The sequence below is a fragment of the Phaseolus vulgaris genome, chromosome 8, assembly GCF_000499845.2.
Source record: "Phaseolus vulgaris cultivar G19833 chromosome 8, P. vulgaris v2.0, whole genome shotgun sequence".
NCBI lineage: Eukaryota > Viridiplantae > Streptophyta > Magnoliopsida > Fabales > Fabaceae > Phaseolus > Phaseolus vulgaris.
Genome location: NC_023752.2, coordinates 13,245,515 through 13,268,332, shown reverse-complemented (window position 1 = coordinate 13,268,332; position 22,818 = coordinate 13,245,515). Strand labels below are relative to the sequence as shown.

The 22,818-nt window shown below is 33.1% G+C and overlaps 2 protein-coding genes, 1 long non-coding RNA gene and 1 other non-coding gene across 4 annotated transcripts; 2 read left to right on the top strand and 2 right to left on the bottom strand.

Moving 5' to 3' along the window:
- The first annotated feature begins 138 nt into the window (after nucleotides 1–138).
- Nucleotides 139–673, top strand: LOC137825947 (uncharacterized). The gene is made up of 2 exons (XR_011083382.1): nucleotides 139–348; nucleotides 458–673. It is a non-coding gene; the product is annotated as an uncharacterized lncRNA (long non-coding RNA).
- Nucleotides 674–9,377: 8,704 nt separating this feature from the next.
- Nucleotides 9,378–10,508, bottom strand: LOC137823988 (putative lipid-transfer protein DIR1). Its single transcript, XM_068629394.1, has 2 exons — nucleotides 9,894–10,508; nucleotides 9,378–9,550 (listed from the first exon to the last, which is right to left on the bottom strand). Exons 1-2 carry the CDS (start codon nucleotides 10,225–10,227, stop codon nucleotides 9,534–9,536), a joined length of 351 nt encoding a protein of 116 aa, XP_068485495.1. The 5' UTR covers nucleotides 10,228–10,508; the 3' UTR covers nucleotides 9,378–9,533.
- A 3,548-nt stretch (nucleotides 10,509–14,056) lies between these two features.
- On the top strand, nucleotides 14,057–14,128 carry TRNAP-AGG (transfer RNA proline (anticodon AGG)). The gene has a single exon. It is a non-coding gene; the product is annotated as a tRNA-Pro (tRNA).
- Nucleotides 14,129–14,229: 101 nt separating this feature from the next.
- On the bottom strand, nucleotides 14,230–18,585 carry LOC137823987 (rop guanine nucleotide exchange factor 7-like). The gene is made up of 7 exons (XM_068629393.1): nucleotides 17,574–18,585; nucleotides 17,066–17,182; nucleotides 16,769–16,923; nucleotides 15,865–15,939; nucleotides 15,492–15,782; nucleotides 15,031–15,384; nucleotides 14,230–14,919 (listed from the first exon to the last, which is right to left on the bottom strand). Exons 1-7 carry the CDS (start codon nucleotides 18,196–18,198, stop codon nucleotides 14,428–14,430), a joined length of 2,109 nt encoding a protein of 702 aa, XP_068485494.1. The 5' UTR covers nucleotides 18,199–18,585; the 3' UTR covers nucleotides 14,230–14,427.
- Nucleotides 18,586–22,818: the final 4,233 nt, after the last annotated feature.

Sequence of the window (22,818 nt, the reverse complement as noted above, 5' to 3'; positions counted from 1 at the left end):
CTGCCTGCTCTTATGAAGCTGATATCACTAATTTACCATGTGAGGGAAGTCCCTTTTATTGCTTACCCTTCTAATTTTTTGTTTTCATTATATCTTCTTTTTCTGACCAAGCTTTGCATGCTTTTTTATCCTTGCTAACAGTATCTCTTGGTAAAGTTTTGATTCATGGATTATTTTTTACATAAAATTTTCCACCCTTCCAAAATGTAACATTTCATGTTAGATAGAGGGAAGATGTGACACTTCATCATGTAAAGGAGGATTTGGCTATCCTAAAGTATGAAGGGAGTGTTTAGAGCATTATTGTGATTCTAATTAGCACGCCAAATAGTTTTCAAAGTTTTGAAGGTGAGAAATCACGATCATCAAACCATGCCACTCATCTGTTTTTCCTTTATTCACATGATTCAGTGATGGTGTTGGGAAGGTGATAGATTCTTGGTTATTGTTGGTGCAGATTGATGGGTAATAAATAGATGTTGCCGTACTGGGAATAATAAAGTAGTAGTGAAAAGAATGATAGGGAAGCCAAGAAAATGCCACGCAGTGCTACAAGTTTAAACACCCCTTAACAGAGTGCACGGTCCACCACCTTGGAAGCTTATTTATGTAGTAACATGTTGCAACACTTCTATAATATTTTTTGCATCCATGTGGGACACCACATCTACCACTCCTTCTCTCTCCTCGTCTTTAAGATTTTTGTGTCTCTGTAGTTTTTGGTCCAATATTAAGATGAACACTTAATAAGTGCTATCAAATTGGATCAACTAACTTTATAACATGATATATCAATTTAATTCAACTATACAATAAAATAAATATAAAATTAAATATATTTTAAAATCAACAAATTTATATAAATAAATGTTATTTTTTATTAAATACTTTTTATTTTTAATGTAAAAGGGTTAAAGAAAATATTAAGATAAAGTTGAATTGGGACGATTAGAACTCGTTCTAGGTCATGCTTACTCCTAATATATATTTCTTGATTAGGTAGGATTTGGAAGTACCATAACCATGTTTGAGAATAATTTCACTATATAACTAACATATTTTTGCCATGGTCATATAACTAACATATTTTTGCCATGGTTTAGGAATTTCAATACCGAATAACTACAAAGTCGTTATTGAAACTTAATATAAGATATTAAGTTGAATCAAACCAAACACTTCCAATACCGTTACTATTTCTTTTAAAAATTACTTTATTTCTATATTTCCAAATCACCAATCCAAATTACTTTTCAAACTCTCACAATCAAAATTAGTTTCCAAACTCTCACACTTGATATTATTTTTTTATAAATGTTAATTGTAGTTGCTGAAATAATTATGGATAATATGAATTGAAAATAATAGTTGCTGATGTCAATTGAGAAAAATTCGTATCAATTTTAATGAGCAAAATCTTATGTTCTTCTGATAGAAAAATAACATTCAAAATACCATGGACTATATTTTTAATTGTATTTATTATAAGTAATTAAACTGCTCTATCTAAATAAGAAAAATTAATTTAAAAAATTTAAATTAATATATCAAAACAAAAATATTTAAAAAATTATACCAGTACTAAACGAGCTATGTTACTAGGCTTCAGTAATCGACCGACCGATTGAAAACACATTTAAATCAGTTATAATAAATAATAGTTAAGGAAGTTAAGAGAACTCTCTGAAAATACAAGACATATCCCACCAAATCTAAGTAATACTGTAAGAAATCAGGAAACCTCCCAGAATAAAGCTAACACTGATATACGATAGATTTGACCCATTACAATCGATAGCTCATGACTAAACTAAACACTATAAATAAACTTTTTACAGAGGTATAAGGTACGTTTTTAATCAGTTCTTAATATACACTTTGTACACCGAATACTTACTTGATTGTCAGTGTATCTTTTTCAGGTCAATCCCGACTAAACACCAACACTTAAAGAATGAGACTTGGAGGGAGGAGTATAGAAATGACCTAACCACCAACACGTCAACAATTACACAACCAGTTTCAAGTACTATCTATGCACACTCTGTTTGTACAAGTACAAAAGTAAAACAATTTGAATTTAGTCTATATTTACACTTTTTTACAATTATACATTTTTCTATCCAAACCCATAATATATTTAAGTTATATTAGTTTTTATCACTACAAGAAAAAGTAATTTTAACGTTTATGGTGGTTTTAACTCCCGTTAATTATCCGCGGTTTGTTTTTCCCCTGGAAGATGCAACATCGTTAACGGATTACGATGGCTTTAAGTAACCTCTGGAAGTTCAAATTTTACCGGGGGTTTTAAGTAACCCTTGAAAGTTCAAATTTTACCGACGGTTCTGTAAACCCCCATTATTACTAGGGGTTCTGTAAACCCCTGTTATCACCAGAGGTTCTGTAAACCCCCGTTATTACCATGGGTTCTGTAAACCTCATTATTACTAGGGGTTTAAGGGTATTTTAATATGTTTACTCTTGTGGCTATACGTGATACTATAAGGTTGTTGATTACTTTAGTTGCAAATATCTTTTCAATTTATCATCTGATTGGTTTTTTTTTTCTTTATGATTTATTTCTTATCTAAAAAAATTAAGTTAGGCATGAAACTCTTTGTTTCACCAACACATTACCTATTGAGTAAATAAAAGTACTTATAATTACTTTTTACCCAATTACAAAATCAACTTTTGATGTTCATTTGTAAGCATTTTGATTTCTATTTAAATGTGAAACATTCTCTTTTGATACATGTAAATGATATTATATTGTCTTTACTCACATAATTCCTTCCATTTTAGCACTTTAAGATTATGTGTTCTCTCTACACGGGTGTTGTGAAAGCAAAATTTATATGCAACATCAATTTTTTCTTAGCACTCATATGAACCAAATGGAAGTTTTCGAAGTGATTCTTTAAGTCCTTATTCTGAACGAACATGAATCCTAACCATCTAAAACACAAAGACCATACCCTTTATGCAACACTGCATTCTAAGAACAAGTGTTGAGTCGTCTCTTTCGAGCCTTGGCACATCTCACATATGGTTGAACCAACTACCACTCCTCTCCTGATTAGACTACTTCGAGTAGGCATTTTATTCAAGAGAACCCTCAAGACTATAGATAGAGCATTGGGAAAAGCTTTAGCTTGCTAAAATTGTTTTAAGATGCCAACAGGGAGACTAGAGTCTTGGTTTGCTAGACATTCATAAGCAGATTTAATAAAAAAACTCTCCCGTGATATCACCTCCCCAAATATGGTTGTCTTTTATCTCCCTACTAATGATGCTCGTAGATATTTTCCTAAAAAAATCTTCTTCTTGCAAAGCTTCCCATTCGAACCTGGTTCTCCTCCACCTTAGACGCCAGCTCCACCCTAAGTCATCCCACACCCCTACCTCTCCCACAGTCTCCTCTTGATCCAAGGATATTGAATACAACATGGGATACAAAGACATGAGATTATCTCTACCTTACCACCTATCCTCCCAAAGTCTAGCTCTATCCCCAGAACCAATTCTCCATTGTAAAGCTTCTTAGAACCACCTTGATTTCTTCCCCTCACCGCAGACTTTGGTTAGATCTCGCCACCACCAAGACTAAAGATTCACCTGGATATGCCGTCAGCCTGGTTCCAATCCATATTTTGAAACTAAGTTGTCTTTACACTTTCCTTTTTCATCACTCATTAACTGCCATTTCCATTTTGCTAGTAGAGCACTATTGAACAATCTTATATTTTTAATACCCAACCCACCTTCCTCCATAGATTTGCAAACATTCTCCCAACTAACTCAATAAATAGATATGTTATCCCTTCCCCATGTCCAAAGGAATCTCTTCTGGATGCTAATAATATTGTTATAAACCGCAGTCAAAGCTTTAAAAAAGGATAAGTAGAAAAGAGGATACCAATTTAATTAAGCAAATCCTTCCCGCCAACGACAAAAATCTCCATTTCCAAACACATAGCTTGTCGCGTAACTTATTTAGAATTGGCTCCCAAAACTGCTTCTTTCTTGGATTTCCTCCTACTTCTATACCCAAATACTTAAAAGGTACCCTCATCAAAGTACAATTTAAAGTTTTTGCATAAACTTCTATGGAGCTACTTTCAACATTTATACCAACCAACTTTGATTTATGGAAGTTGATTTTCATCCTTGATGCAATCTCATAACACCTCAGGATTGCTTTGATGGCAAACACACTATTATAAGAGTCTTCACACATAAACAAGGTATCGTCAGCAAATTGTAGCACGCAAGCTTCAACCTCATCCCTTCCTACCTTCAAACCTTTTAAGTAAGTTCATCTTGAGCGCTTGCCTTACTAGCCCAGCCAACCTTTCAACAATAATAAGAAAAAGAAATGGGGTTAGAGAATCTCTCTATCTCAACCCTCTAGTGGGTTTAAATTCTGAAGTGGGACTTCCATTGACCAAAACTGACACCGAAGCAGACTCCAAGCACCTTTTGACTCACTTAATCCATCTACTGTGAAAGCCAATTTTGTAACATATGAAGAAGAAAGTCTCACCTTACCAAGTCGTAAGCCTTTTCATAGTCCACCTTCAGGCACAAGCCACTCCTCCTGTACCTCATAAATTCCTCAACAGCCTCATTGGCCACAAAGACACTATCTAGCATTCCTCTACCCTTTAGAAAGGTCGATTGATTATCATCAATAATCATAGGCAAAACTCTCTTAATACGGCAAGATAGAACCTTAGTAATGATCTTATAGATAGCTCCCACGAGTGATATTGGTTTGTATTGATCAAGCTTAGAGGGATCTCTTACTTTAGGTACTAAGGCTATAAAGGAAGCATTACATCCTTCGGAATGCACCTCGTATCCTAAAAATGAATCACGACATCAACTACATCCTACTTAAGAGTATCCCAACTATTTTTGATAAAAGTGAAGTTGAATCCATTCGATCCAAGGCTTTTTGAGCCTTCACACTGCCAAACTGCTTCCCTTATTTCTTCCTCAGAGAAAATCGAGATCAGGCTTGAACTATCCTCCTCCGACAGAGTCTTAAACTCAACATCCTGAAATCAATCTTCAAATAGTTTTATGGCTTCCCTGTGAACAACTTCAGGATCTTCACACCATTGATTTCCTACCTCGACTCCTTTGACCTCATTTCTAAGTCTTATCTATCTAATTATTGAATAGTAATACTTAGAATTTGAGTATCCATGCCTAAACCACTGCGCTCTAGCTTTTTGTCTACAAAGAGACTCGATATTTTTATCAATCATCTTCAATTGGCTAATGAGATCCAATCTTCTCAATTTAGCATTATCATCGAGAAGATTATTGTCATCTTTGATGTCAAGATCCTCAATTTCCTTCAGGATCCTTTTCTTGTTTGTATCCAAGCAACCAAACACATCCTGATTCCACACTTTAAGATTTGCCTTCAGGATCTTTAGTTTTTCTTTGAGTTTGGAAATACTATCCCCCTATACACAATACGAACTCCATTTATCCTGCACCAACTCCTTGAATCCAAGCTCCATACACCATGCATCGATAGTCCTTAAAGGCTTTAAGCCCCAGTCTTTGACCAAAGATTTCACCAGTATAGCACAGTGGTCCGAAACCACTCTTTGTTGGATATATTGTTTGCACATGGGCCACTCTAGGAACCACTAATTAGAAACAAGCACTTTATCTAGCCTGCTCTTTACTGAACCATTTGCTTTGTACCTAGTGAACTTGTTACCGACTGTTGGTAGCTATACCAGATTGTTCTTCTCAATGAAGCTATTAAAACCACTAATTTCCTTCTTTTGGCTACCCCTAACACCTTTCCTTTCATTTTCATTTCTGACTTCATTGAACACCAAGCTAGATTCAGATGTGCATTTTTAACGCTCAACAAATTTTCCCAAAGCACAACTTTTTCATTCAAGTTGCATGTTGCATACACGTTTATTACAACACATTTAGACTTAGACTTAATATGCTCGCCAAAGATTGATATGTAACCCTTTCCCACCATATGACTATCATAGCAGAAAGCTTCTCTGTGCCACATAGTTAACGTAAACCCTGCACCACTTTCACCTTCATTATGTAGCCATCCAACATTACTATCTCCCCACAATGAAAAATATTTGTCATAAAAAAGGATAAATGTTTTTACCTCTTGTAGACATAATAAGTCCACGCCCTCCTTTACAATAATTTTCCTAATATAATTTGCTTTAATACCCTCCCCCCTCCCAACCCTCTTATATTAAGACTGACAATAATCATAGGCACCCTTGGTAGTCTCCCTCCTCAAACTGCTTCATAGTCTACTTATCCCTTTCCTCCATACATTCAAACTCCTTGACTACCTTCACCTCATCCACAGAACTAGACATCCTTAAATGTTTACCAAACTCCCACATTTCAAATGAGTCGTCTAAGTTCCCACCCATAGCCTGTTATTACACTTAGAAATGTCACCATCAGAGATAACATTCGAGTTTATACTTACCCTTGATGACAAGTTATTTCCATAGTGCAAGGACCCAACTCCCCCTTTTCATCTTCACCTCGGACGCTTGCTTGACTTCCCCAATTCCCACAATGCTCGCAAATTACATACCTGCACTGGGGCAATGAGATTGTCCTCCATGCACGTTCCACAACCCCCATGCAGCTTAAACCCTAAATCCAATTCTGCTCCAACCCTTCCAACATCTTCGTCGCCAAATCCGCAATTGATGAGATTGGTTTGTGGGCTCTCTTCAATTGTATGAGATATAAAGGTTTCCCGACCTCCGCCCAAAATAGGCGACTCTAGGTGTCGCTTCGTCTCCCACTCCAATTGAGTTTTCAAAGGTTCATGCATTTCCTGGGATTCTCCTTCATGACATCGGTGTTCCTTCGCACTATGAACTCCTGCATCTAACCTCCTTCACTGCCACAAATGATACCCCCCATGTCACACGATTTGGTCTGGGCTTCCTTATTTCGCAAATGGGCCTCACCCGCATTGGGCCTAGCTGCATTGTCAAAAGAGGACTCAATAGGTTCAATTAGGTTATTCAAAGCCATTTGGATTGTCAAGCACACAAAGTTGACTTTTCGTTGGACAGGGAAAGTTGCCACACCAGCAGAGGTGGCCTACACACGTATATCCTCTTTATTACAAGGAAGCCCACCTTTCTTCTGCTCATCCTTACCATGCACAGACAAACATTCCTCCCATAGCCCCCCTTTTGTCGCTTTCATTAAATGTTCTTGGGTATCCCTTTTGTGATCTTCGTCCCTCCATCGCATCCCTCCGTGATTACCATCTCTGTCATCGCTAATTTCACCTAGAGCAGTGTTTCTTCAACAACATAATCCTTTGATGATATACTATCAGAGGAAGCATAGTTTTTGTATAAAAATTTGCATGGATTACCTCTTTGCCCAGGGATTTCCACTTCTAAGGAAATATGGTAAACCTGATCATTAATTCGATAATACTTAGAGATTCTTGCACTATCGGACTTACGAAGCCTCACTTAAATTCTTGCATATTTGAGATTATCCCATGCCTCTGTGGTTTCATCAATAACTACTAAAGAAGCCACATCTCCAACCACTTTAGAGAAGCAATCCTTACTCCATAAAGAGATGGGTAAACCATAACATCTAGCACATACTATTTTATGACCAGCTACAAAGGATTCTGACCAGGGATTTATAATCTCAAAAAAGCTATCAAACCATTCTTTATTGATCCTAATTAACTCCTCCATTCAATCTCCTTCCATTGGAGTTAACAGGGCCAAGTTGTCTCCCAAGTATCTCACTCTAACCATACTCATCCCTCCCATAATAAACTCTTCACACAGTTGTTAAAGGTAAGATTAGGATACATATGACCAACCATGCTATTGACCATCCATGGTAGAACTTGCTGCTTCGTCTCAACTACGGGTCCTTTCCACTTCTCCTTTGGGGAGCTTCTCACAACCTCTGCAGAGGATCGCTTTCTTGTATTACACTTCCAAACCTCCTTTCTCTTCTACCCCTCCTCCACTCTGTTTAAGATAGGAGCAGGACGAGGTTTTCTTCTTGCCTATAGGACCAAGAGCTTCCTAACCAACATTCCTTCTATATCTAGGAATATTAACGTAAAGCTTCATATTACCTATACATATTTGGTTTAGCTCCTTCTCTAGCCTTACCACATTCGCCACCTCAAGGAATCGCACAAAATCAAACCTTCTACCCCACCTGTTAAACCTTCGTGAGATGAACACTTCTTTCACCTTTGTCCACTTCTAGAAGATATTGAGCATATCGAGCTCCCCATGACTATCCGAAAAATTAGAAAAAAAGAAAGTGCATATGTTACTCGAGGAATGACGTTGCTTGCTGCCTACGAATCTCCTCTGGCTCTCCTCCCTCCTAAAGATTACGTCCCTCGAAGCTCTATCATGACCTCTCTCACGGCCTCTCATCCCTCTCCTATAACCACAAGATAAAATGATAAATTTTATTTTTATTTTTTACTTGTATTTTCTTGTATAACTCGTGTCTCAAAATTAGAAAATAAAATTTTGTAGTTCCACTTTGATATTAACAACTCTTTTCCTGTTTTCATATATTTGATACGCTGAATGTGTTTATGTGTTTGGATTTTATATACACAGCTCACACACACAAACAAAAGATGGCAAAGTGCCAAGCCAAGTATGAAACAACAGCAGCAGCATATAAAATATGAAAAAAATCTAATAATTAAGCAACAAGAGTAAAAATGTGTGTGTCTATATATATACAAAGACTTATACGATAATTAAATGTTAGAATTAAACAGAGAAGGTAAGTCTTAAAACCGATCTAAAGTATTTATTAAAGGGGTTCAGTGAAATAATAAAAATAATTTCAATATATATGAGTATAAGTTTGAGATGAATTTTGTTGAGACGCAGTAAGGAAAGGATGATAAACATTTGTAAATTCGAGAGTAAGAAAAAATGTGCTTCTTTCATCTTTTTCATTATTTTAATAAAATTGTATTTTAATTAGTTATTAAATTGCGATTGGTTAAATATAAGAATAACGTGTTGAGTAAGTGTATATATAAAACCTACTCGTACATGAATAATTTTACGCAATCATAAATATTATATTTATATGTGATAAATTTGTTAATTTTTATAATAGCTGTTTTAAAAATTATACTAGCGATGATTTTCTTACAGAAGAACAAAGTATTTAGTAATTAAACTCGTAAACTTTTTCTGTATCACCAGTTTTTGGACCAAAAAAATCGGTATGACAGATTATATCTGGATCTATCATCAAGTCATAAACAGATATAGAAGGATAATGTAAAAAAGAGTTAAATGGGCACATGAAAGGAAACACCGAAAGTACATATTTTATTCATACAGTGAGCTGCTTCGTCTTATTCACTGCAAAGTTACAATACAACAAACATGGAATTTTGTAGCAGCTAACACCCATACTCTATGTACGCCCTGTCATCTTTCATTTCCGTGACAACCTTCACTCTTTTAAGGAAGTGTGTAAGCTGCAAAAGTTACCATTTTACATCAGAATTTGCATGCATGTATGATGTAGCTAGTTATAAAATAATCCGTCAAAAATAATGAAGAGTAATCTTAATTAGCAGTATACTATTCGAAACCCGTTTTAATACTTATTTCTAGTCATATATATTTTAGAACATTTTTTGCAGTACATAATGTCTCTTCATCTATCGGTTTTAGCCATATAAAGTGTTATTGCAGAGACATGTGTTGGATGTTATAACTTAGTACGTGTAGTTTTACTTGTATTGAGAATTGTAATGATTATAATTATAACTTGAGTGGTGTGTTGATTGATAAAAAAGAAGGGAGAATAAAACTTACGTCCACACTTGTAACCAACAGGGCGATTAGCGAGGTTGCAACGCTTGGGGATGGTGACAGCAATCTGAGGGTTGACTCCAGCCATTTTGGCTGTGTTAGATAGCAGAACTGCACAGAGGCAGCTAGGATTCTGCCCTATTTTCTTCACCTGTGCGCAGCAACTTTGAGAAACACTAGCATTCTCATCTTGTGCTGCTGAGGAACATGGAGCAAGCTTAAAAGCCTCATTATCTGGGGTAGTCGATTTCCCACATTCCCCAGCACTATCCACCCCTGCAATACTCACCACCACCACAAACCCAACAAGGCATGCAAACTTCACAACACCCTCCATTATCTCTCTTTCTCTCTGAGTTAAACTGATTCTCTATTTCACACTGCCATCACCCTTTTCCTCTGATGGGGTTTTATAGCCCAACATGCTTCAGAAAGTGTTTGCTCCTGTCGCCACCCTCTGATTAATGGAGCTTGCACTTGCACCACTTAGGAACAAAAAGCAGGTGTAAACACAATTTTGCTCCACCCATTGTCCTATCAAGGTAGGTGTGTCTTTGCCAGCAACACAAATTCTTTTTGTTTTACTTGTTTTCAGATGTAGCCATTATCCACAGTGTGCAAATCAAGAGCCATGTTTGATGCCACCTCATCCTCAATCAATTGCAGACCCAATATACTTTCTGAAAACCTGCCACCAACTTTGCCCCAACTACCACCGCCCCCTAATACTACACTTTATACATTAGTAACATAGCAAATCAAATATAAATTCACCTTGTTTATAGCTTAAACGTGTATAAACTATTAGATTTATGATTATTATTGTTATGCTTAAATCTCCTCATTGACCAATTAAATTTGTTCACATATATTTTATAAATTTTACTTAGTTGTTATATTAATTAATATTACATAATTCTTAAAATTTACTTAGTTTTTTTTTTTTTTTTAAATTTGGATAGATCCCTCTATTTAGTGATTAACATATCCTGTATTCACTTATTAAATAAGTTGCATTTCCTTTTTAATATAAAATTAGCAACATACAATCCAACCTTAAGCTAAACACTAAGAAAAAAACTTTCTATAAAAAAAGTGTTATTTAACTTTGATGACCGACTTATCTTTTACAAACAATTATAAGTATTATAGGGATAATAAGATAGTTGAGCAAAGTAGGTGAGAGGATATATTATACCTGTTCAATTTTGAATAAAAAATTATAATCTTTTACGAGAAGAGATCCATTCGAGAAGTTTTCTTACTCTTATATAATCTATCAGAGGTATACTTATATTCCAGCTAAAAAGTCTGCTTCAATTAGTTAAACAAACTATGCGACTGTATAAACTCTCTTTAATATATGTAAAATAAAATTTATAATATTAATAGAGATCCATTTAAGAGAAACTTTAGTTTAAAAAATCTGTAGATGCGTAATTAAAAAGAGATTTAAAGTAGAAGGTCAAGTTTCTTTAAAAAAAATTAAGTATTGGAGAACATAGATCAAATTACGGATCATGAATTATAAGAATTGAAATTTGAAAGGTGGAAAATTAAAGAAAACGTAAAGTGTTTATCGTGGCGTTGTGGTTGTGGTTGTGGTTTGGGTTTTTATATATTGATGTTTGCTTCTGTGTAGAACTTTTTGTTTTGGAATATATAGTAATGTTTTAAATATTAGATTTTAAATTGTGTGTGAGGAGTTTATTATTTCTAGTGTGGTATTGAGTTGTACAAGTAGATGTAGTTGGTAAATGTTTAGGATGTGTTATATAAGAATTAGAGTATCAAAGATATACTTTCTATTATTTTATTTTATTTTTCTGGTAAAAAAAAGACTAAATTATAGTTTAACCTTTTATTTTTTTATTTTATACTTTAATTCATTACTTTTTTTAAATAGTACCTTAAATGAATATATTAGGTCTAGAATTAAATTGGACAAAGATAAAAAGAATATATATATATATATATATGTGGAAAAATCAAAGTTAAATTAAAATTACAGATATTTTAAATTACGAAGGCCAAGTTCTAGGAAAAAAACACATAAGAAAATTAAAATCATCCATAAAAACCAAATTGAATTAAAATTTTAATTTATTTATTTTGAAAAAAAAAACTAATCTTTTAGAAAAATTCCACTTTTTATTATTTAATAAAATATTAAAACATCACTTACTAGGAATTCTTTATTTATCAAATTAACTACATTGAAATTTGTTAGAAAATTTTAACATAATAATTTATTTTAATGAAATATTTAAAATATTTTATGATAAAATATGTTATTTGAATAAAAAAAATAAAAATGTTATGAGACTTATTAATTAAAATGAGAGAATGTTAAATATTATTTAAAAAAGTAAAATTTTTGAAAATTTTCATATCTTTTTTCTATTTATTTTTTCTTCAATTAAATTTTAGTCATATCTTCGTTGACTTGACTAAAATCAACATTATTAACTTGAGTAAAAGGCTTGCACATCATAATCTCAGCATTGTATTTTTATAAATGTTAAGCAAAAGTTACTTTCAGACTAAAGTCAAACGAGTTTTGTTTTTCGGATGATATAAAATATACATCATGTAAAATATTTTATTAAAATGTAAAATAAGTAAATAAAATTTCATCATTATTATTTTAATATTAAAATATAATACACATTAAAAATTAATATAAATTAAGTTAGAGGGACCAGGCCCCGTCTCAAAGTAAATCTGCCCTTAATTCAGTTTTTTTTTTTACAAATCATTAAAAAGAGCAAACAATAACCCTTTTCTGGAAAATAAATAAAATATAACTACTAAGTAAATGAAAGAATTATTTTTTTATATAAATTATCTCTAATTTCTAAACAAACAAATTAGTATTAAAGAAGAAAATAGGTTTTAGTTATTTATAAATAACAATCAAGATTCCTTTATAATGTTAAAGAGTCATAAATTGATTCCTATCAATATTAATCTTAATCTTCTCATTAACATAATTTATTAACAAAATAATATTTATTTTTTTAAGCAAACATTCATTTTTGTACCAATAAAATATTGGAGATGATAGGTAGATTACTAAACTTTTTTTCTTTTTAGCATTTAGGTTTCTAAAATTTTATTGTGTTGATCGTATTAATCTTTCTGTTAAAATTTCTTATTAAATGTTAAATATGTTAGTTAAATAAAGAGTTAGTCGTTAAGTTTTAAGGGATTTTATTTCTTAATAAGGTTAAATAAACCTCGCGAGACTGAGGGTGTGTTTGCTTCCATGGGGGAGGAGGGAGGGGGGAGGAGGGAGGGGGTGTTTTTTGTGTTTGTTTCAAGGGTTTTGAGGGTGGGGGAGTGGATGGGGGAGAGGGAGGATGGCTTTTTTCACTCTTCACAAAATGAAGAGATTTGGAGGGATTGATGTGAATTATTGTGTTTTTACCAAAATATCCTTTTGCATTTATTTTATTACAATATATAAAATTTAATATTATATAAATTTATTTATAATTTCAAAAATATTTAATTATACTATTAATAACAACATATAATTATAAATAATAAAAATAAATAAATAAAATACATAAAATTATAATATCAACAATATATATAGTTATATAAAGTAATAAATGAATATAATAATAAATATTATTTTCATAAATTTTAATGTATTTAATAAATTTATTTCAATTTAACACAAAAATATTTTCATTATATTTTTTAATTTTTTATTAAAAAATATAAATAATTATGAATATTATATATTAAAAATATTTAATTAATTCAAACCTAAAAAAAAAAAAATTCATTATTTAAATATTTTTTAATAGAAAGGATAATTTTGTAAATTTACAATAAACCATCCTCACAAATCCACTCTATCATCCCTCAATCCAAACAACCTCACATATCCTCACACATCCTCTCCAATCCTCACAAATCCACTCCCTCCCCTCCTCACAAATCCCCTCCTCAATCCAAACAAAGCCTGAAACTTTGAATTTCAATTATCACATAAAAGAAATAAAAAAAAAGATGGAGAATTAAACAACTTTGTGGCCATTTTAGTTTATCTATCTGCCATGGGTAAGGTGAATGAAACAACATCATCGGAATAAATGGAGAAACATCACCCGAGTCATAAGTTATTTTAAAACTTGACATAATTTTAATAAACAGGGCATTTGGTCTAGTGGTATGATTCTCGCTTAGGGTGCGAGAGGTCCCGAGTTCAATTCTCGGAATGCCCCATCTTTTTCAGTTTTCTTTTTCTATTATATGCTAGCACTGTGTATTCCAATATCTGTTATTCTTTTTATAATACCCTTTATAGTGGTTTAGTGAAGTTGAGTTAATGGGAAAATAACACATAAAATATCCCTCTTAGAGGCATCACATCACTGCCAGAAGTAAATAACAAAAACACTACCCACTCTTCACTGTGTGAATCCTTCTACATGTTTCATATATACATACAAAATGATACAAAGATAAGATAAAAAAGGGCAGTTAAAAAATACTATGCTTCAGCTATGAAAGATCAATAGCCTCAAACATGCCATTTCCGGTCCAGGATACTTGGGCTGGCACTACCTTCTGCGCAATCACTTGACTCCACATCTGTTTCACATGTTGGCACTTCTTCATCAAGTCTATTCTCAATTGAACTGTCACTGTCCCTCCCTTTTGGTTCAATGCTAAGAAAATCAGTCAAAGATTTCTTCGCCCCTGACCCTCTTTGGGGGAGGCTGTTGTCATTGTTGAGTAGAGACCTCCCTCCCTTGGAAGGACTACTATGTGATGGAGAAAGGGCTGGTGTGCCGAAAGCCGATTTGTATGGTGTGCTCGGGACAGGTACTGAGTATGGAACTGGCATACTCTGCTTGTGAGTTACTACACCAACTTTTGAGAGAGAAGAGATTTGATCTGAATGTTTGGTCAAGTCGTCCACATAGAGCACATCATCAATCCGTGCTACCAAGTTAAATGCCAAACTCTCCAATACTCTAGAGTAGCTCTCCAAAATGGCTTTTCCGACATCCTAGACATAAACAAATTTGAAGGATTGAGATAATGGATTCAAGTTCTAAGACATTCGAGAAACAAAAACTAAGGACTTTATTGTTCATGCATAGAAATAATGAATGCAAACCTTGTTGTATTGGATTTTGCTCGTATCCAAGGTTGTTTGAGACAGACCAGGAAAACGCTGCTTCAAGGAAAGCAAAAGGCTTTCTGCTCTCTCTGCAAACAAATCCCTCTTGTCTGCATCAACCATCAGATCCTTGACCATTTCCCATGATGATCTTGAACTAGACCTGGCACTGATTGCGGGCTTGGAGTTGGTCTTTTTGCGCCAAATATACATGGAAGCCTCGGCTCGGTTCGCAATCTCTATAGCTTGATGCTCCGAAGATAAATCAAGGCAAGCTAGCAAGCATTCAGGAGAAAAATGATCGGATGTGATGTAACGATGTATAACATCCCCCAAGCTTACTCTAGCAGTCTGCAAGAGAGTTGGATAAGCAATTTCACCATTATGTCATTTTCTCTCTTGATGTTTGAAAATTTTGAATAGATTGAGATCATTATTATTCATTCATATCATAATACCTTTGGAAGAGATTCCAAATAGGACTCAGGAATGTCCATTTCTGCTAAAGTGATGCTGTTAATGGCCATTGCAGCCTTTAGTATTTGGTTTGTGCAATCACGTTTGTGCTGCAACTGCTTCCTTGAGTTTTCATGGAGACCACAGGGAGGGACTCGTGGTACAGGAAGCCACCATTTCTCCTCCTGCCGCTGAAGTGCCTGTCGAAATGAAGATGGACCATCGGCATCTGGAGCTAGAACCCCCTGGTCTACATACCAGAACTCTGTATTGACAAAACTATCTAGAATTTCCTGTGAAAAGACCAAATTTTAGAATGGACTACTTCTTGAAACTTGATTAGTGATGTGCATTTTTCAGTGCTGTAAAACTTACAAGAAGCATGTTATCTAATTTGCGCAGAGCTGGAAGATTGACATAAAGATCTGAGCGCGGTCGACAAGTCATGACCTGATTCACATGTCATAAACATTGTTAACTATCAAACTATTTATCTGTCCCTCTATCATCAAGCAATGCTAACCAAATACAAAACAGAGAAAGAACGGGAAAAAAATCAGATTGCTCTGTCCCATCACACAAAAACCCTTCACTTTGAATGGTGAACGAAATTCACAGTCAAATAAAGGATTAAAACTAAATTCAATCCAAATACCTGCTTGTAGAATATGAATCAACCAAGTAAAATTCTACAGTACAACCCTTCATTTGAGATGTCAAAATGAACTAAAATATGTTCAGAAGAAATAAACTAAAACTAGACTGCAAAAGGCAACTCTGAGGATAATATGTTGCTGCATCCAATGTACTACCAACATGACTAACCTACAGCATCCATTCAACGCATTTTAAGGACATGTATGTCTTAAAAATTATCTAGATCAAGAAAATTACATTACAAAGTTGCATCATTTTGCGTTGTTATCTTTCAAGTTCAATTTCAGGCGACACTGAGTCATTTTGTAGTTTGTAGTGTACCTAATACCTACTGCATAACTTAATGTGAAGCTTTCCCATTCAATTTACAGTCTATATTTTACATACAGCATAACTCTTGACTTTCAAATGCCAAAAAAGAGTGTGTGCAAATGGCAACTCTTGACCTTCAAGAGATGCAGATGTTTTGACATCTCAAATAAAGAATATTTATCTGCATCTCTTGACCTTCAAATGCCAAATAAGAGTTATCTTAAGGTTCATTGGGATAATAAGTACATCTTCATAGTTAAAAAGTACACCAAACAGCTGCATGAGTGCAAAAAAAGCTATCTGTATATACCTCAAGCTTGCTTCCATCGGGAAATGTCTGCCAATTAGGTGTCAATTCAACTATATGATCACTGACAGAAAGAAACCACTCTATCTCTCTTCGCCACATCGCTTTCTTCTCTGAACGCAGGGGTTCTAATCTCCAAAGTTGCCCAAAGAGTGTAGCTACATATTCAACGAGCCATCACAATCATATACAAGAATAGCAGTCAATAAAATCACCATAACCAATTTGCACCAATTAATAATAAACAAAAACCAAATGAAAACACAGTAAGAATTTGCTTCAGATGTGCATTTCGCTTACCACACAGATTGGTTATGGAATTTGAGATGGCCAAGGCTGTAGGGACCCCATTTCCACAACCAGACATATCTTCTCCAAGTAACAATTTTGCAAACCTCTCCTTCATCATCTCAATCTCTACAAGTGAGAATCAAAATCAAATCATAAAACATAGAACTCATCATAGTGAAATCATAGATATGAAAAGGATAAAATGTACTTTAGGTCTCTCAGAATTTGGTCAAATTTGGTGTTAGCCTCTACATTTCAATATTTTTCTTAGCAGCCTCTACATTAAAAAAATGATAGTTTCTGTTCTTGTAGTTTTTGAAATGTACTGAATTGCATCCTTGGTAATCAAAATGTAGTATAGGGTCATGAAAACAGTCTATCAAGATTCAAAAATAAGAACAAAACTTTAAGTTTAAAAATATAGAAATTAAAAATCAATTTTAACCAAATCAACATAGTCCAAAAATACATTTTACACAAACAAGGAGACTTTGTGCATAAAACACTAGTTGAATACCTGATGAGACTGAAACTTGTTTCTTAAACTCCTTATTCTCCAAAACCGAGTGCTTCTTCTCTCCATCTTCACTGCCATGAGGACTGGCACAATCTGATGCAGCAAGTTCCTGAATCGTCCACCCCACCGAAGGTGGTGAAGACGAGTCCTCAGTGCTACTCCTACTATGCTCCTCATGTGTGGTCTCTGATGACAGAAAATCTGAGCTGAAACTACTCTCACGACCTTTTTCTTCAATCAAATCAGCAAAAGTTTCTCTCTTACCACCATTTTCACTTCCTTTACTTTCTTCAACAACCTCATTCTTCTCAACCAAACTCAAACCCTCCATTGCAGCAGCTTTCCCTTCAACAAAAGCAGATGAAGAAGAAGAAGAAGAAGCATAGAGGACAGAGGAGTTAATCACCATGCCATGGTACTGAATCCTCCTCAAGCAAAACCCTTGTGAGAGTTGAACTCTGAAACACAAACTTCTAAGAGATTTAGACACCCAGAAGACCAGAATGGAGACCGGGTTAGGATTAGTGGACCTTCTGAGGCTCACCAAAGGGGCACAATGCTTCTGATGCTGTTGTTGGGTATGTTTTTGTTCTCTCACTTCTTGTTGGGTGATAGTACTATCCATAAGTTGTTAACTTAAAACCATGTCTTGTGTCTGGTAGTGAGGAGAAGAGAGAGAAAGAGTACATAAACAAATTGTAGGCTCCCTCTGGTTGCTTACTTATATGTGAAGGGTGAACCTAGGCATCATTGCTATGGTTTTGTCCCAAACACATGATCTGAGATGTGAGACAAAAATCCGTGTTCACCCCATTTCATAGATTTTGTGTGGAATGTAAAAAGTACAAATAATGGTATAACTTATAGGTTAAAAATATCTTTTGAAATATGAAAAAATTAAATAGTGCATTGTACTATTCTTCTTCATGCATCAGCCACCAAGACAAGTTACCCAACAGTAATATTCCTCTGCGTCTCTATACTGATGTGACATGATTCTCAGCTTCAACATACACCTTACAGCTACCTGACAAATAATAATAACACTAATAAATTATATTTTTAATTCTTGTAAAATAGGAAAATTAATAAAAGTACGAAAAAAAATCATATTAACTTATTCTCTATAAAACATAAACATATTTTTGTGGTCTTATGGGTTAACAAACTCCCATTCTTATTCAACATTCTCTAAAATTTTCACAGGTTTCTCCACAAATTACTGTGACTCTTTGAGAAACATACTAATGGAGTAAATATATGAAGGTTTTACCCATAAAGGTGTGGAAAGTGGACAGGTAAAGAGAATATGTCAGAGGTTCATCACGTAAATGTAAGAAAAACTTTTAAAAAATCATTGAAGATTAATTTATAAAGATGTAACTATATCCATACAAAAAATATGAGAAGAATACATATCTTAAAAAATAAACAACATAAAATATGTTATCCCATTTTGAAAATAAGAAAAAAAAAGTCAACAAAATATTTCACGTACTACAAGAACTATGCAAACTAGATATAGGAAACGAAATACTACCTTCGTTCTCATATATAATAATTAATAATTAAATGCATTAGTATTTTTCTTAAACTATCTTTACAGTAAAACAAAAAAGTTAAAAGTCAGATATTAATTAAAGTTAAGAATTTTAGAAAAAAATATCATTACATAAACTAAAAATAATTAAATTTACTTATATATGAAATAAATAAATAAAGTTTATTTGTTACATGTAAATAGGGATGATGTGAAACTGATTTTCTTAAAAATAAATGACAAAATGGCTAAACAGTAGTTCAATTTAATGTGAGGACTAATTTGTCAATCACAAACATTTAAACAAACCGTAATAAGATTTAGTTTTAGTTATTTTATTTTATTTTTCATTTTGATGGTGTGAAAGAAACATGAAAGAAAAAAATAGATTTATAAGTGTAATTACTTAAATGAATTGAAAGAGTATAAAAATGAGTAGAAACTGAAATAATTTTATTTATTATTTTTTAAAATTTTAATAATTTATATATTATTTAAATTATTATTATATTATGAAAAATAAATAAATAAATATTATCATCATTTATAGCTAACTTGTAATTATAAATCATGCATGTATAAATATACTTCAAAACACATATTAATTATTTGAATAACATAATTATAATATAATCAATTATATAGGTTTTTCACTTGCAAAACCACAAGCAAACCAAAGAAACTCACAAATTCATCCCAGCAAATTAACTCTAATCAAACGATTCCAAACGAGCCCTTACCATTCCACGTTTAAGCTTTTGCTTAAAGTAAGTATCCGAAATCAAAAGGTATTAATTAATGTCAATGTTATAATAAAAAAGTGTCATGGGAAATCGTGTAAGCCACGGATCTCGCTATGATTACCAAATTTGTGATTCATGGTGTTCATAACTCTTGACTAAGCCATTAATTACCCCTTAAAAAACCTAAAACATTAATTAATTTAGGGTTCAAGACGAGTTAATTAACCATCCTGATTTTAAAATTAGTAACTACTATTGCAGATTAGGGAAATGTCTTCACTTTGCAATGCCTACGCTCCAATATGCACTCCTTCCTTCAATAAAGGCCCTCTACAAATTGTGTCCTGAAATCATACTTTTAACACTAGTTTCGGTAATAAAAGAGGTGTTCAATGAAGTGTGAATATGCAAGAAAATTGGATTCTCTTGAAGCACAGTTAAAAATAAAAAGGAGGAGAATTTGAAATTGTTTGGCTCTTAATTGGAAGGATGATGTGTAAATGGTAGCAATGGAGAGGGAAGTTTGAATCTCCAAGTGCCTCACATTGGGGAATTCCAAGGATTAGAAAGTGAAATTCAGCAAAAGTGATACACCCTTAAAGAATTGCTTCTAATAATTTTGGGGGTTCCAAAAGGAATATTATCAAAATAGCAAGAGGGTACGTTGGTAACAATGCTTAATTAGGGTTTAGGGCTGTTGGGGTAGCTTGGTAGTTCAAGATACAACAATACTATTATTTTGTATTTTTCTCCCTTTTATCTCCATCATTTTTCTCTTGGGTGCAAATCTTTTGTTTTTTTCTATGCCATTCACGTTACGCCACAAATTACCACTATTATTTATTTGGATTGTGAAATTGACACAATTGTTTAACATAAAAAAATCTATGGTGAATGACCAATACCTTGTTGTGCTTCTAAAGATTATTAAAAGAAAAGAAAAAGTCAAATCATGCAACACAGAAAAGGGCACAAACTGAATTAAGAAAAATCATTCATAAATCCAAGTGAAAAGGACATAAGTTTATTAAGAGAGTTGGTAGTTGAGTTCTAATCAAATCAAAACACTTGAAATCATGATTTAACGTTGTCATTCAGTTACATGTTTTCTTTCTTCCCTTCCAAGGCTTTTCCTAGTATCAAAACTAACATTCATAATTGTGTGATTTCCTCATGATGCTGGTTGTTCCAACAGAATTTGCAAAGGAAAAATGGAAAGAGATTCCACCAACGGCTAGCAACTACGTTGATGTGGACCAAACGTTTGAAAACCTTGAGAGGGAGCCACAAAACTTAAGCTTCAAGAATTTTGAGATACCACAAAAGCTACCCTTATTTACTTTCTTGCTTTTTCCTTTGTTGATTTTCCTTCTTTTATTTACAAGTTCCCAAAGTCACCATATTTAGATTATTCCTTCTTTTAACTTGAACTCACTTCAATTCAAGTTTTGAATAAAAGGAAGAAGAGGGTTCTCATTTCTTGCCTCTTCTGCCCAATACTTTGCTTTTGGTTCTCTATTAAATATACATAAGCTCAATGGCGTGAAAAAGGCACCAACAATTAAAGCTCAAGTGACTATTTCTATCTTTTGAAATTTGAAAATGAAAGAAAAAGTTATGAACCAAACTCTCATAAATTTAGCATTTATCTTTGTAGAATTGAAGATGTTGATGATAGGGTGGTTTTTCTTTGCTTATAAAGGTTGTCATCGTCGCAATTTTGCTGCTGACACGTTACTTGATTTTATTCTATTAATGTGTAGGTTTGTTAATTATTAAAGATATTTTCTGTAAATTGTGTTGCTAACTCACAGGTTTTTTTTGTGTGTGTGGGGCAAGAGGAGGGGTATTACAATTAACCTTATTTAATTAAAAGCTTAGATGATCATTCATGTTATGATGAAGATTCAAGAGATTCACCAAAATGTAAGTCACAACCTAATCTAAAGAAATTGATGATGATAAAATTTATGTCAAACGGATCAGGAAGCAGATAAAATAAAAATAAGAATTAAAAGTAATAAATAAAATAAATTAAAGATCGATAAAGAAATAGACACTAATCAGCCTTACATGAGGATTTCTTCCTGAACTTTCATTGATTACTTTCATGATTTCTCCATGCATTTTACACTTTTCAAAATACTAAAATTATCCATTTCGAATTTTTCAGAATAAATTTTTTATATTTTAGATTATACATTTCAAATACAAATTTATATTTCTGAATGTATTGTAGAATTTAAAATAAAATAAAATTATAAATTTTAACTTATAAGTTTTCTAATTTGTGAAATCTTTGAATTCCACGTTTTAAAATTAAAAAAAATCAATAAAACTTGTCAAAGAATAATTTAAGTAATTTTTCAATGTGAGGGTACGGGAAGAAACAAGAAACACATAGAGGTGCAGGAAGAAATCAGCAGATTATATTGATAGAATATATTGGATTATGTATGTGTGTTGTTGGACTCTTTCTTTCTACACCTCCATATCTTCTTCTGCCACTTTCATACTCAACATGAAAATATATTTTTATTCTTTTTGTGTCATCCCCATAGAATAGTTTCTGAATTATGTAATCTGGAAACTCATTAGAAAAAAGATTTTTGGATTACATAATCTGGAAGCTAAATAAGACTTCTGGATTATGTAATCCAAAAAGTAATCATGCATCTGAAAAAAGGCTTCCAGATTATGTAATCCGGAACCTAATTAACAATTTGAAAAATGACTTTTAGATACGTAATCCAGAATATTATAGAGAGACATTTTTAAAAATTCGAAAATTTATGGAGGTGAGAGAAGAAGGTATGGAAGTACAGGAAGAAACAGTTGTGTTGTTGATGCCTGAAGGCCCAAATTTTGTTAGCCCAATCGACAATGTAGGATGGAAAGACCATGGTTACTAATTTTGAGTAGTAGAGCTCCTCATAAAAAGCCTTACAAGGGTTTTTTCTTC

Bases quoted from the DNA above. Each gene is read 5' to 3' on its own strand.
- LOC137823987 (XM_068629393.1), bottom strand. From the start codon at position 18,198: ATGGATAGTACTATCACCCAACAAGAAGTGAGAGAACAAAAACATACC. The intron at 16,924-17,065 runs GTAAGCGAAATG...TTGAATATGTAG, and splicing joins TTCCATAACCAATCTGTGTG to CTACACTCTTTGGGCAACTT. The intron at 15,940-16,768 runs GTATATACAGAT...CATGTGAATCAG, and splicing joins CCGATGGAAGCAAGCTTGAG to GTCATGACTTGTCGACCGCG.
- LOC137823988 (XM_068629394.1), bottom strand. From the start codon at position 10,227: ATGGAGGGTGTTGTGAAGTTTGCATGCCTTGTTGGGTTTGTGGTGGTG.